The following is a 15,547-nucleotide window of genomic DNA, read 5'->3' on the forward strand; positions in this document are numbered from 1 at the left end:
CACACATACACGCGCGTTCACACACACACACACTTTTATTTAGGGGCATAATAGTGAATTAACTTTGTTTTGTTTCAATTTTAAAAGTATATACTGGCAAAATTATTAAAAGCAGAGGCATCCAAAATAATTATCTTTTTTTTTAAGTATGAGCAAAATGTTAGTCTCCTCCTATTGTGTTTCTGATGACAAGATTCTGCATTGTCGACTTGTTTCATCATCCTTTACTGATGAAATATCAAAAAAGCTATTTCATTCTGATGGCAAACTATGTACATCACTGATTTAAATCATGTGAATTCTACTTTAATGTTCTGAGTATATTCAACATTAAAATTCTGATGTTACAATATTTCAAAATAATTAAGATCTATTCAGTTTCACACAGAGATGAAGACCGTGATTGTATCATTTTACTGTATTCCGACTTCAAACAGGATTCATTTAGTAATACAAAATCAACAAATACAAAGTTAGGCTCATTAATCACCTTAATTCATTATTTGTAAATATTAAAATATATAATAAGTTGCTACACTCTTATCGTATTTTGATTAATTAAATTGAAAATCGGGGTCATTTCAAGACTAAAATTAAGTCCATGATTGATTGATTGTATTTTTGTTTTACGTCCCATTCGAGAATTTTTCACTCATATAGAGACGTCACCAGATACCGGTGAAGGGCTTTAAATTTTGACCTTTACTCGGCACTCAGGGCCATTGGGCAGTGAGGGATCTTTATCGTGCCATCGCCTGCCGTGACACGGGGCCTCGGTTTTTAAGGTCTCATCCGAAGGACCCGCAACTTTCACTTCAAAGTGCCGAGCGCATGGCGAAGGAACAGTTGCTACCCATTTTTATCGACTTAGGTCAGTCGCGGCCGAGATTCGAACTCACGACCTCCCGATCACGGAGCGAGCGCTTTACCGACTGAGCTACCGTGAACGGTAAAATTAAATCCAATTTTTAGCTGCAGAATTATACACATGCTCTTCCGATGCTTTTTGTTAGAAATTGAATAAAACAAATAGCATGGAGTTTATAAACTGATATTTTTTTATGTTTGATTTCAGAATAAACGATAATGGCTTCCATGTCGATGTCTACAATAGCTGAGGAATTCCTGACTTGTTCTATCTGCTTTGAAGTCTACACTGGCCCGAAAACACTTCCATGCCTTCATTCATTTTGTAAAGGTTGCATCGATACCCTCACAAAGAAAACACCGAATAAAAAGGAATTTTCTTGCCCAGTGTGCAGGGAAACATTCAAAATTACTAATAATGATGCAAAATATTTGAAAACAAATTTCTGTTTGAAAAAGCTTATTGAACTTGTTAGCTCTAGCAAAGAAGTCAAGAAACAGTGTTCGTTTTGTGGTTTAAAAGGCAAAAACATTGAAGCATCCTCACAGTGTTTTACATGTAAAGATTTACTTTGCTTTGAATGTGCGGAGCATCGACATAGATCTACAACACTAACATTAAACCATAAAATTCGTTCCAAACAACAGATTCCGTGTTCTGAACATACTGGCGAGGACTTGAGGTACTTCTGCGAAACATGTGATGTTCCAATTTGTCGAGATTGTATCGTTCTTGGCCATCAAAACCATATATATGTTGCTCCATTAGATGCAAGGAAAAGAATGGAAGAAAATCTGAATACACATATGAACTCGCTGAGAGAAAATTTAGAAAAATTTAAAACTGCAAAAGAAAATGTAGCATCTGCTTCAGCTAAATTGGAGGTCGAAAAGCAAGAGTTGAAGGCAGATTTAGAAAAGAAAATGAATATCATTATCGAAAATATGAGGGACTCAAAAAAGTCAGTCGAAAACGAATTCGATCAGGTCATGAAATCAAAGCAAGGCATGTTGCAAAAACAAGGGGAATCAATTGAAAAGGAAAGGAAATTAATAGAGGAGACATATTCGTTTTGCCACAACCTTCTCAGATGTGGTAGTGATATTGAAATTCTTACTATGAAATCAGAAATAAAAGATCGCCTCTCAACGTTACAATCTTTGAAAAGAACTGAAATTTGCAAAATTGAAGACATTGACTTACCTGTCATTGAAACCAGTACTGATGGATGTATTTTTAACTTGGTATACCAAATGGCAGGGGGAAGTAAGAGAAGTTTGAATAAGGAAGACAAAAAACTAGAAAGAACAAATCGAGATAAGACTAAAAATGAAACAAAACCATCTGAAAAAAATGCACCCATTAGAGACGTAGTCAATGGCTTATATCCTAAATTACTACAAAGGTTTTGGGAACCTCACGATAGCGATATTCAAAGAGCAAGATACACAAGTGTAACGTGGGTGAATGAAGATTCGTTTGCAATTGTTGACCAAGGAAACCAAAAGTTAATATTTCTCTCTAAAAAAACAATGATATAAATTCAATAGCTGTGAAGGATTGTATGGTGATTACGTCTTTCAAGGGTGGGCTAGCGTGTAAAACAACAGGGAACAAATTGCATATAATTAGTAACTCCTTGGATATAAAACAGACATTTTCAGGAGTTTCAACTTTATTGACTTGTCATCCAAATTCATCTCATATAAGTTGGATTTCCGGTTTAGATAGAATATGCGTTTTTAGAAAATTCCAAAATTAAAGAAGTTGTCATCACTGATCAAAACAAAGCAGGGAAACTAAGTAGCCCGAAATTTGGACACACTCTACTGAATGGAATGTTTGTGGTTTCAGATTGGAGCCAGGACTGTGTGTTTATCATCAGAGGCTCTGGGTACATAGAGAGAAGAAAATATTGCTCTCCAGGTTCCATTTCCTCAGACCATAGTAATATAATTTATGTATGTGATTATGAAAAGAGTCAAATTGAGATATTCAGATGGTCTGGAGAAACTCTGTTGACGGTTACGATTGGTTCAATCATACAGAACCCCAAAAGTATTGCCTTGAACAAGGACAATCAAATCTTAACCACAAACGGAAAATCTGTCGTATTGTTTCAACTGGAATAAACTAAAACAAAGCTTTATCTAAATGAAGGCGAAATTTTCATATACATATCAACATTCTATATTCTTATCGACACACTTAAAACACTGACCAACATTGTCATAAATACACAAATTGAGGAATATTTTGTTCCTATATGTAAATAAAGAAAGCTTGGTAAAGACATCACATTGGGTTTTTATAAGAGAAACTGAAGTGTGAATTTTGGGTCAAATGGAGCATTCAAATAATACAGCAGGAAAAAGTATTTGTGGACTTGTTTGCATGCATGGATATTATATCACATTTGATAATCCGGTAATAGACCCAAATACATGTACCCTCCTTTACAAAATCACTGAAACATAACTAAGCGACTCCTAAAAAAATCATACCTACAAGTTTCGGTTACACACCACTAATGACAGACTGAGAGCAGAACAAACAACGAACTTGATCTAACTAACATCGACGGACAGATTAGGAGATGATAGTGATGATAATACATGATAATACATGCAGTAGGAGCCACGAAAACTTTTTGGTTACAAACTCATGAAACTGAAAAAGTAACCTCTCCTACAGGCAAGAGTAAATTACTTTAGCTTCTGAAGTAAAAATGAGTCTTACGCACGTGTTGTTTTGTACTATGTAGCATGTACTCTAAAAAACTAATGGACCGATGAAATTCTTTTTCATTTATTAAATGTTTTATAATACGAATAAGTCATAAGAACCTGCAAAGCTTAGAAAGTAGTCCTTCGCAAGCGGTTAAATTTAAGGATCTCTCAGACTGAATAAGGAGTTGTGAATTACATGAATGAAAATAAAATATTTAAAGAGACAATTCTTTTTTTAATCAAATTCATGAATGAGGGACAAAATTGTATTCAAGAATTCAAAAGAATTAATATCAGTACCTTATATGTACTACATTTTCATTGTTTGTGGTATTTGGGTAAATAGAGCTGGTATTAAAAATATTTTTAACACGTAAAGATTTTAAAATGAAATAATTAAAACAGGATGCCCATGGACCACAAAACTCACCTACAATATTTTGATCCTTCTGTTTTTTTTCCTACATATTTCCATGTAAAAATAAGAGTCATTTAAACAGATATGAACAAAATATCGCTCTTCGTCATATTTTAAAGAAATTAAAGATCAAAACATCATCTTGTTGATATGAGCAGTTTCATTTTATTTTATCAAATGTAACTTATGTTTCATTATTTATGTGAAACTTTGATCGCCTATTAGGGTCCCACTCATCATCTAGGGGTCAATATTTGAACAAATTTGAATTTACACTACCTGAGGATACTTCCATATAAATACAAAGTATAACACAGTCTTACTGTTATAGAGAAAAAGACTTTTCTCTTATATTCCTATTTTAACTTCTATCGCTCATTGTGGCCCCACCATACCCAAGGGAGTCATGATTTCAACTAAATTGAATCTACAGTACCTGAGGATGTTCCCATATAAATATGATTAAACATAGCTTTTCTGCTCTTGAGAAAAAGATTTTAAAAAATTTTCCTATATATTACTATGAAAAACCCTGATCGCTCATTGTGGCCCGACCCTACCCCAGGGATCATAATTTGAACAAACTTGAATCTACACTACCTGAAGATGCTTCCATATAGGTATGACTAATCATGGTTTTGCTATTCTTTATAAGATTTTTAAGATTTGTCCTATGTATCCCCATGTAAAACTTTGATCAACCATATATAGTGCTCAACCCTACCCCGGGGGTTATGGTTGGCTCATAGCTTTGCTATTCTTGAGAAGATTTTTCTTTTGTATTACCATGTTAAAATTTGATAGCTCATAGTGTCTTTACCCTACACTTAGGGGTCATGATTTAAAGAAATTTAAATCTACACTATATCAGAAAGCCTTCACTTAAGTTTCATTTCTTTTGACGCAGTGGTTCTTGAGAAGATTTTTAAATTACCCCCACCGAATTTCCACTATTTCTTAATTATCTCCCATTAGAACAGGTTGTGTCCTTCATTTGAACAAAATTGAAGTTCACATTGTCAAACTTCCATCACATTTTTTTACTAGATATATTTATACAAGAGAAAAATAAACTAGTAGGTGTTCTCTAGATAAATCAACTGATCATTTTTAATATTTTAAAGATCTCTGTCCTTTTTCAGTTGATATACTTTCCTTGTTCAAATGAGAGAAACTTTTTCCCTTCCCCGTGTTAACTGTTGTATGCTGTGGAGAAAATAAAATGAAAGACATTTTTAGAAATTATAGTCAGTGACTAGTTTATTTTCAGACTTTGAAAACAAAGACCATGGCTACTATCTTATCTTATATTCCTTTTGCCATAGCGTGTCTCCCTAGTGATAACCAATAAGATAGTTCCAGTTAATAAACTGAAAAAAACAAACAATTCCGTACATCTCAAAAATTATCTATCACAAGAAACAAGACCAAAAAAAAAAAAAAACAACAAAAAAACCCATCAACAAAAACAATAATAAACACATAAACTTTTTTTAAAATGAGAAACACACCAACAGATGATTTATTACATACAATATAATAATACAAGTGTATCAAATAATTATACTTTATCTGACAAATTATTTGTAATGTAAGATAAACAGGTCGTGTGGATAGGATCATGTTTATGGCGTTAACAACAAGTACACAAGTTTAATTGATGTAATATCTGCGACTATTTCTTTCATCAGTAAGTCTACTAAAGCAACATTGTTTTGGCGCTTCAGTGTACAATAAAGTACTTGTACTTTGTGTAATCTATTTCGTATAACATTTGAAAAAGGATTTGGAAAAGGATGTACCTCTGAAAACGTAACAGAGAAAGGCACAATTCATACTTTTGCTTGACACATTAAGGGCATCCATGTGCTTTAAACCTACTTAAAATTTGCCAAAATTATACACTAGTAAATCAGCTCATTTTGTTAAAATTGTTCGAAAAAAACTAAGAACTATAAAAAAAAAATCCCGAGCGTCCGTGCACAGACCACAGACTACTGGATCATAAGTAACATCAAGCGGAGTTTACCTACCCTTAATGCACCTGTGCTTTGAGTAAGTTTATCCATGGCCGTAGGACCCCCCCCCCCCCCCAATAATTTTGCCCAGATATAGATTACTATAGTAAACATAGATACTATAAGCTTGTGCCTGATGACCTTTTTTTTTGCTTGTCAAGGAATATTTGGTTGTTGACGACCTTTTTTTTTTGCTTGTCAGAAAATTTTTGGTAGTGCCCCCTCAACTGTCAACTGAAAAATGTTTGGCTGTGCCCCCAAACTGAAATTGCTTCCTATGGGCCTGTTATCCATTGAAAACCATACATGAGTTAAATTGGTATCTTAACCTACAAAATTAGAAAATTGTTATCAGTCAGATTCAAATATTACATAATATTGATCTTATTTATGCTACAGTGGCTGCAACGTTATTGTTGACAAACCAATCGTGTAGAATCGTTCGTGTAACGTGCGTGATCGTTCGTGTAACGTGCGAGATCGTGCGTGTATCAGACTCAATCGTTTGCGGTTTTAATCGTGCGTGATCGTGCGTTAAGAAACGTGTAAATTTCGTTTTGTAAGTTTTTATCGGAATGTTATTTATTATACAGGCATTTCGCTTGTCTTTTTTTTTTTTTTAATCCAAATAAAAATAAATGAAGCGCGATTTACATAATTGAAAGCAGAACGAACTAATTATCGCTAGGAAATAAACAATATAGTAAGTCGTACAATATTGTGTTCTCGTCAAATAGCGTACTTTTTTGCGATAAACCGTACTTAGATGTTTAAGGATTTTTTCTCTGATGTTGATTGTGTTTACTACTAATTATGGTCAAGATATTTTTAAAATCAATAGATCAAAAATAGATATTTTTACAAATAAATAGATAAGCAATTCTCAATGCTTACATAAATATTTAGTCGTACATGTACGAGACATGATTGTCGGGGTTTCGTTTATCAGTGTTTATCTCTGGAGCTTACTTTTAATTATTTTTATAATTTTTGCAAATAAATGATTTGTAAAATAATTGTTGATTTTAGAGATTCACAAATGTAAACAAGGATATAACTTATAACTTAATTTATTTCCATGCCATTTTTTTTTCAGACTTATCCCTTTCTGCATATTATGGAATCCAATTGAATCAAAACTCACGGTCCACCTACATGTACATCTACTGATCGATAGAACAAAATAATCAGTTTTCTTAAATCGGAAAATTGCGTAAATAATTATTTGTAATCTAAGATAATAAGTTTTACATGTATTTAGTTCCAGAAATATCCATTTCTATTTTTTTTCATTTTTCAAAGTAGATGAAATAATATCAATAATTATTTGAAATCTAAAATAAGTATTAAGCCTTATTTCGTTTTGAAAATATCCATTCCTAAAGAACTTGAATTATTTTGCGTGAAGAATCGTGCGTTTGCGTGAGCAATCGTGTAAGATCGTGTAACGTGTAGAATCGTGTGCGTGAAGGATCGTTCGTGTAACAGATTTTATCGTGCGTTAATCGTGCGGAATCGTTCGTGTAAGTTGTCAACAATAACGTTGCAGCCACTGTACAAACACTTGTTGCTGTGCAATTACCTTCCTTGTCCTTAGGGACACTATAGATAAGGGCTGTGAAAACATGACTTTGCGTTCTATATATATTATAGTTAACACTTAGATCTACACTTGCCGTAGACTAGTTCTCGGAAACGTCTTCTTTCTGCTTTGAGTATGAAGAGAATTTCTCAAACATTCGATTCGAACCGTGACCAAATTTCTACAAATTGCTCCTATTTAATTTCACTGCAGTAATTTACAGATGTTTAATTACCTTGGTCAGTCGTCGCCCGCCAGGCGCAGTGGTTAGAGCGTTCGCTCTAGAGTCGCGGAGTAAGTAGTTGATCCTTACGTCGCGGGTTCGAATCCCACTGTGGGACGTTGAGACCGGTCCTTCGGATGAGACCGTATATAAATCAAGTCCCCGTGTCGCAGTAGGTGTTGGCACGAAAAAGATCCCTCACTGCACAGTGGCCCTAAGTGCCGAGTATAGGTCAAAAATTTGCAGCTCTCCACCGGCAAGTGGTGGCGTCTCCATATGAGTGAAGAATTCTCGAGAGGGACGTTAAAAATAAACAAACAAACAAAGAAAGAAAACTTTGGTCAGTTCCACGCGTGCAAGACAAATTCACGACTTCTGAAAAGTTGAAGTATATTTTTGATTACTAAGTCAATAAGCAATAATTTTTCGTTTAATTAGAGCTTTGAAAATAAATAACATTTGAAGGGATATGGCATATAGTGTAAAAATCACCATTTGACATAATTTGCCATTTTAAGGTTGAAAATATTACGGAGGCTGGGTTTGTCAGGTCCACCTAAAATAATCATTTTAGCGGCCTGTCGAAATACAATATTTTCCCAATAACCACGTGACTGACTGGTAACGTGACATTAGTCGATACGAATCAAACGAACGCCATTTCTTTATCGATTTTTGTGCATTATGCCACGCATATGCATTTAGCATACTAGGCTTTACACTTTCCGGCATTGTAAGCAGGTAATTTTTGAAATATTATGATTCTATTCATGCTTCATATGGTATTTCATATTGAAATGACTGCATTTTAAACACGTGAATATTTATGCCATAAGGACGAGAAAGGGGTACTTCCTTTTGATAAATATATGCATGTGAGATAGTGTAGTAAAACACCCCTTTTCCTACAATGCAAACATTTTTTTTTAATTATCAGGGTTCTCCATCATTTCAAGTTTGGCTGTTACACAGACTTTCGCGAGATGCTTATATTCGCGGTCGTTTCGCGACGAAATTCGCGAAGAAACCAAAATACAAAATTAAAAAAAAATCCAAACCTCTCTGAATCACTACTTTGATAAATGAAAAGTATTATTTATTTTGTAAGTTGAAAAATAAATCTCTTTGATAACTAATTCAAACATTAATATATATCGAGCCCACATGGTGTTATACAATAATTACAATTATTAAAATGTTTCCAATGTATATGTACACTGTAAAATTATACATGTACAGTACGTGTAAATTGAAAAGCAAAGGATATCTGGTAGGTCACACTTTCACACAATCATCCGTATATTTAAAAATTGTTGGTATTAGTTGAATGAAGTACATGTATGAATGTTTCATGCTCATTTGATTAACCTCCATATTTTGTTGTAACGTCGAATTTGATTATAACTAAATTAAATTTTAAAAAAATATTTTCTTTCAGTGGAAATGGATTCGTTAAGTAAATGCTTGAAAGAAGATTTTCTCACTTGTGCAATATGCTACGAACTGTTTACGGAACCAAAAACTTTGTCATGTTTACACAATTTCTGTGAATCCTGTTTGGAAACTTTTGTACAGAAATCTTCAGAGAAAAACCATTTAAGCTGTCCAATATGCCGGGAATTTACGCCTCTACCATCACAAACTGTCTCCAGTTTGAAAACAAACTTCATATTCAAGGAAATGGTCGCTAAGATACCCCGATCCAGAGGATCGATTTCTTCCAGAAAATGTTCATTTTGTATTCTGCACTCGAAAGAAGTAGAGGCAACTCACAAATGTGTGACATGTATGGATTTGCTTTGCAGTTTTTGCACAAGACACAGGCATGTATTTACTAGGCAGAACGCATATCATAAGGTAGTCCTCTTGAAAGATTACTTGGCCGGAATGTATAAAGAAGAAACCAAGTACGAGATTCCTTGCGAGAAACACCAAGAAAGATTACGTTTCCTTTGTCAGCATTGCTCAGTTCCAATATGTAGAGAATGTGCTGTTGTAGAGCACAGGTCCCATAAATATGTAACGTTTGTAGAGGCAAGAGAATTCGTAAAAAAGGAAGTTGAAAAGAACTTGCAGATTTGTAAAACAAAGAAAGAGAAACTGCAAACTATACAATCATCACTGATTTCTAAATCAGAGGAAGTATCGGCTAAAGAATCTTCGCTGTTGGACATGGTCGATTTCACTTGTAAAGAAATTGAATCTAAGTTGAACCTTCATCGCCAAAGAATTGAACAGGAAATTAAGAGAAAGTCAAGCGAAGAAAAGAAAAATGTTGATTTTCATATTCAAGAGAATTTGAACTTTCAAGACCGAATAAAAGAATCCATCTCATTTTGCGAAAACATGTTATCTAAAGGGAGTGATTTAGAAGTTGTTTTCTTTTTGGAGGAAATGAAATCATGTTTACTAAAATGTCCAGATCCAAAAGAAAATCAATTGCAAATTGCTCTTCCAACTCTGAAAGTCAATATGATGCAAGAATTCAATGTTTTTCACTTAAAAGATGCTGTTTTTGATGAAGATTCCCCAGCTTCCTCAGCGGAAGATACGGAAAATTCAACCGAATTAAGCAACAAAGTCAATGAATCAGATGAAGAGTATGTAGAAAAAACCTGTAATAAACCCGAATTAAGTCAAGAGAACGGAGACAAAAATTCAGAAGAAACAAGGACAGAAAAGTCAAAGGACACAACGTCAGATGGAGCATGTTCAAAGAGCGCAAGAAATACAACACAAAAAATTAACACGGAATCAAGCAACAATTCAGTAAATACTAAATTGGAAAAGGCGTGTTCTGAAAAAACAGGTAATAAGGTTCAGAAGGTGAAGGCATCTGGTCAGTCAATGAATTATCAAGTTCCTAAGTGTTTGAAAACTTACGAGCATTTAGACAGGCATGGTGATAAAAATCCAAGTTACACTTGCATTACATGGATTGACAGAGCAACTTTTGCTCTTGTAGACGAATTAAACCAAATAGTTCTCATTGTTTCATCCAAAAGAGATACCCAAAACATTCAAAAACATTTGGTTAAAGGTATAAAAGCCATAACAAAATTTGGTAATTTTCTTGCTTGTAAAACTCAATCTGGTGAGGTAAAAATTTACTCCTTTCCGGATCTGAAGTTAGAGAGAGTTTTTAACGGGGCCTTTGCTGTATCGTCACGCTCTTCTGAGTTGGTATGGATCACAAAAGTAAAGATTGTTGTATTCAAGAACACAAGTCTTCAGGAGATGTATTTTTCAGACGAAAACGGGAGGCAATTTAAATTAGAAATGCCTCTTTATGCGTGCTGTCTTTGCAATAAGTCTTTTGCTATCTCAGATAAGGATTCTAAATGTCTATATTTTTTCGACAAAAGGGCTCAAAAACAACATGTTATTACTGGAAGATATGGTGCCCTTTCTTGTGACAAGGAAAATCGTGTTTACCTGACTAATTATGAGACTGACTGCATCTTCATCTTCGATTCAATTGGAGAGTGGCTGAAGACAATTTCTTTAAACTGCATAATACAGAAACCAAGGAGTATATCAGTGCTGGGTGAGGAAGAAATTCTGGTTTCCAACAAGGAGAATGTAGTTCTTATTTCACTTAAAAGATGAATTTACAAAGACAACGGAAATATTTATAGAAGTGATTCTAAGTGATTCTTGTTTTAATACGTTATGTCAATTGCTAACCAATATATCGGTTGAAAAGGAGGACTGCGCTAAATTTGCGCTTATTTAGGTACGTTTACAGTATGAAGAACTCTCAATGTTGAAAAGTAAGTTTTATCTAATGACGTTAACTCGGGGATAATTTAGGCTCTCCTGACTGAGGTCGTTGGTGTATTTGGTCAGTTTCTGAAATGTAAATAAAATTACTGTCTTAAGGACACACGCAACGTAGTTTGAACTTTATAGCCTTTTTCCCTGGAGTTGAAGAGTTCCAATACTTAAAGGAACTGTGTGCTACATTTTATTGTCTATATATGCTGTTGCGCACTTCTTCTAGAACAAGTCTGGATAAACAAAACATCTAGCATATATGTTTAGTAATTTTTGTAAATTTTTCTTTGAATTATACAAAAATTTTCATCATTTGATATCTTTTCAAAACCCCTGGTAATGCATGCTGATTTTTTGTCTACGAACATCTGATGGCACTATAATCTTAAATTAAGAATATCTTGAAAAATTATCAGTAGGTAAGGTACGTTGTGTATGTCCTTAACACCGATTTATTTTCTAGTCTGATTAAACTCAAACCTTCCACTAGCTCCTTTATTTTGACGCGAGCGACAAATCAATTTACGAAGAGCGAGATGAAAGGTCTAATTTTAATTAGATTGTTTATTTCCCAGCCCGTCCTGCATTTCTTTAATCAAACGACTTTCTAAATAATCTCTCTAAGTAACACCCTGGCTCATGATTTTGCTGTCAAATTACTTTGAATTCCAGACTGTCCTCGTTTTTGACTGGAATTCAACATTTTCATATAGTTTTGAAATTGAGTTCGAAATATAGAATAACCTGTTCAAGAAACACATTGCCTTACCCCGTCTTACCGGTCAAAAGGAAGAGAAAAGCATACGCTGCATTGAGACTGACTATTTAAAAAAATGCTAAAAGATTCCTCATATAAAAGAAAAAGAAATGTGTATAGCGCTGTGCAAATAACGACAGAAATATTACTACTGTGCATCAGTTATTTAAATGGGTACAAAAATTGGGACAAAACCAGTGTAACTAGTGGTAAAAAGACTGCGAAGAATCTAAATCAAGAAATAGCCGTGCATTTAATACATATAGGGAATAAATGCCGAAGAAGATGTGAATACTTATAAATGTCATCCACAAAGATTAAATATTCTGACATGGAGTCTATATAATAACCAATCTCTGAACGAATAGTGCTGAAGTGCATTGGACAATGAGAACATGTGGCAAAGAATAAAGATGTCATCAAAACTAATACTAATAATCCAAACACTGGGTAGAAGATTTTTATGCCCCCGTAATCGAAGAACTGGGGGCAAATAGTTTTTGCCCTGTCCATCTGTCTGTCTGTTGTCTGCAAAAGCTTTAACCTTGCCCACGACTTTTGATTGGTTGGAGCTATGGCTTTCATATTTCACATGATTGGTTGGAGCTATGGCTTTCATATTTCACAACGATCTTCTTTCGGATACCAACAACCTTGACCGTTTGACCTTGACCTACTGTTAGGAAAATGTTAACTTGTCCATAACTTTTGAACAGTTGATGCTAGGGCTTTCATACTTCTCATGTGTATTCCTTATGACAAGACCTTTTTATGGATACAAACAACCTTGACCCTTGGCCTTGGAGTTTGACCTACTTTTGAAAAACTTTTAATTGGCCATAACTTTTGAATAGTTGATGCTAGGGCTTTCATTTTTCACATGTATATTCCTTGTGACAAGACTTTCCTTTGGATACCAATAATTATGGCCCATTGGCCTTGACCTTGGAAAAATTAACCTAATTTAAAAAACCTTAACCTTGGCTATAACATTTGAACATTTGGTTTTAGGGCTTTCTTATTTCACGTACATGTGTATCACTTGTTCTTCCCTTGGGCACCATTTGACCTTGATGTTTTACATACTTTTGAAAAAACTTTTGCCATAACTTTTTTATTCCTCGAGACAAGATCTTTCTTTTGGTACCAACATTTTTAATCTTTTGACCTGGAGTTTGACTTGCATTTGAGAAACGTTGACCTTCGCCATAAGCTGCCATACGGGGGCTTCAGTGTTTCACAAACACATCTTGTTTTTAATAACGTTTAAGACCGAACCAAGTTTGACAAAGATGAAGGTTTGAAATAAAATCCAACAGACTTGCAACAGAGCTCGAAGAGAGCAAAGTGAAATGTAGCTGAACTGGATAAACTTATTGTACTTCATAATGTCTATGATACCCTAAGTTAAATAAGTACAAAAACACGGAGTCAAAGGAAAAATAAAAGAAAATGTAATAAACAGAAAACTCAATGTTTTGTAGATGAATATGGAGTTTATTTCACACGTGAGACAGGATTTTTTGTTATTTTCACTTTTAGTGCTTTGCACTCGTGAAAATATATTAAAAAAAATCCTGTCCCGCTTGTGAAATAAATTCCATATTCATCTACAAAACATTAAATATCCTCAATTTCTTATCAAAATATTGATTAATCATAGATTGGTGTGTTGCTCAGAATATGACGGAGTGAATTTGAACAATACTAGTAACCTGCTTTAAGATAGTTCTTTTGTTTTTTAAACAAGTATAAAAACTATAAACACAAGAAAACGCAAAGATATCGTATTGCTTCTTTATAGATTTTCAAAAGCTTTCGAATATAATATAATATTATCTTAAAAGGCAAGGAATCAGTTCAAAACTTTTCTTGATTTTAAGTTATATATATTCCCTATTGACATTGTGTTAGAAATCTGACCTAAGCATTTTTTAGTATGACATAGGTAAAAGACAAGACAAATATGCTAGGTTTTTATTTGAAATTATTAAAGAATAAAATTAATTTTTTTAATGGATGATGATTTTTAGACGAGGGTTGTAAGAAAAAAAATAATTTACGGACATTTTTAGAACTATTAATTTATGGAAGAAAAAAATTATTTTATTTATAAATTATTTTGGCCTTTATCTCACATCATGGGAATTAACCATATGTCTCTTTGTATGTCTGAAGAGAAAACCTTGTTAATTTTATATATGTTTCTAAAGAGGTATGATCTATTATATAAACAAACCCTTTAAAAAAATAATTAAAGGTCTCTGGCTGAATCAAGTAGTATGATGATACATAAATACAGGTATGGCAGGTATGACAACTCATTGTTCACTTATTCTTGAAGGAAACATGAATTTTATTTTCAATTGAATATCTATTTTAAACAATAAAGGAATATAGATTTAATAGAAATAGAAGCAATGAGACAATCGACAACTTCCAGTCATTGTATTGAAATGAGAGTATGATCGATTCAAGGATATCCTTAGGAAAATCAGCCATTGACTCTTTTGTCAGATATTAAACAAATCTTTATGATGATAAAGAGAACTTTGTTGTACATTATGATTTAAATGTTGATGTTAGAAAAAGCTGTAATATTCTGAAACACGAAAGATAAATTTTTTTGAAGTGACGCAGTCTTAAATGATATTGGTAATTTTACATTTTTAGCATTTGAAGAAATGTGACAATTGATATATCATAAAATTACTTCGTATAATCAAACAATCGAAAAAGTAATTGAACCTGATCTATTTCTTAGTTATAAATACTATATTAATTGATTGTACTTTGGACAGAGGCTTTGTAGTACTTAATAAACAAATTGAAAGATCTTGAAATGAACTGAAATCACGTGCTCGTCTTTATCCAAAGGGAATCAGTCTTTGGATATTTTTTTCATATCCCACATCTTGTATTCCAACTCTTTGTGATGTAAACATTGAAGATCGAAGTCACATTCATAATAATATTCTTTTGCATGCAAATGTGTTTCAATATTTCCAAAGACAATTTATAAATAAGATTGTTGAAGAATAAAAAAGTATCTACAACATGTACGTCCTTTTCTTTTAGAAAATGTGCCATCTGGTCCTTTGAGCAGAATAAAAGCATGCCAGAAATTGTTGTCACAAAGAACTATATATTCCCCCCCCCCCCCGTTTTTAAATAA

General features: G+C 33.5%; 2 protein-coding genes across 2 annotated transcripts; both read left to right on the forward strand.

Moving 5' to 3' along the window:
* Positions 1 to 1,079: 1,079 nt before the first annotated feature.
* On the forward strand, positions 1,080 to 2,770 carry LOC133190688 (E3 ubiquitin-protein ligase TRIM56-like). Its single transcript, XM_061326379.1, has 2 exons — positions 1,080 to 2,331; positions 2,723 to 2,770. Exons 1-2 carry the CDS (start codon positions 1,087 to 1,089, stop codon positions 2,768 to 2,770), a joined length of 1,293 nt encoding a protein of 430 aa, XP_061182363.1. The 5' UTR covers positions 1,080 to 1,086.
* Positions 2,771 to 9,279: 6,509 nt separating this feature from the next.
* LOC133190859 (E3 ubiquitin-protein ligase TRIM56-like) lies at positions 9,280 to 11,719 on the forward strand. The gene has a single exon (XM_061326543.1). It carries the CDS (start codon positions 9,282 to 9,284, stop codon positions 11,445 to 11,447), a length of 2,166 nt encoding a protein of 721 aa, XP_061182527.1. The 5' UTR covers positions 9,280 to 9,281; the 3' UTR covers positions 11,448 to 11,719.
* The last annotated feature ends 3,828 nt before the right edge of the window (positions 11,720 to 15,547 follow it).

Source organism: Saccostrea echinata, unplaced genomic scaffold, assembly GCF_033153115.1.
Source record: "Saccostrea echinata isolate AGI-Se365-2 ecotype Australia unplaced genomic scaffold, CSIRO_AGI_Sech_v1 ptg000022l, whole genome shotgun sequence".
NCBI classification, from domain to species: Eukaryota; Metazoa; Mollusca; class Bivalvia; order Ostreida; family Ostreidae; genus Saccostrea; species Saccostrea echinata.

Bases quoted from the DNA above. Each gene is read 5' to 3' on its own strand.
- LOC133190688 (XM_061326379.1), top strand. From the start codon at position 1,087: ATGGCTTCCATGTCGATGTCTACAATAGCTGAGGAATTCCTGACTTGT. The intron at 2,332-2,722 runs GTGAATGAAGAT...TTGTGGTTTCAG, and splicing joins GATACACAAGTGTAACGTGG to ATTGGAGCCAGGACTGTGTG.
- LOC133190859 (XM_061326543.1), top strand. From the start codon at position 9,282: ATGGATTCGTTAAGTAAATGCTTGAAAGAAGATTTTCTCACTTGTGCA.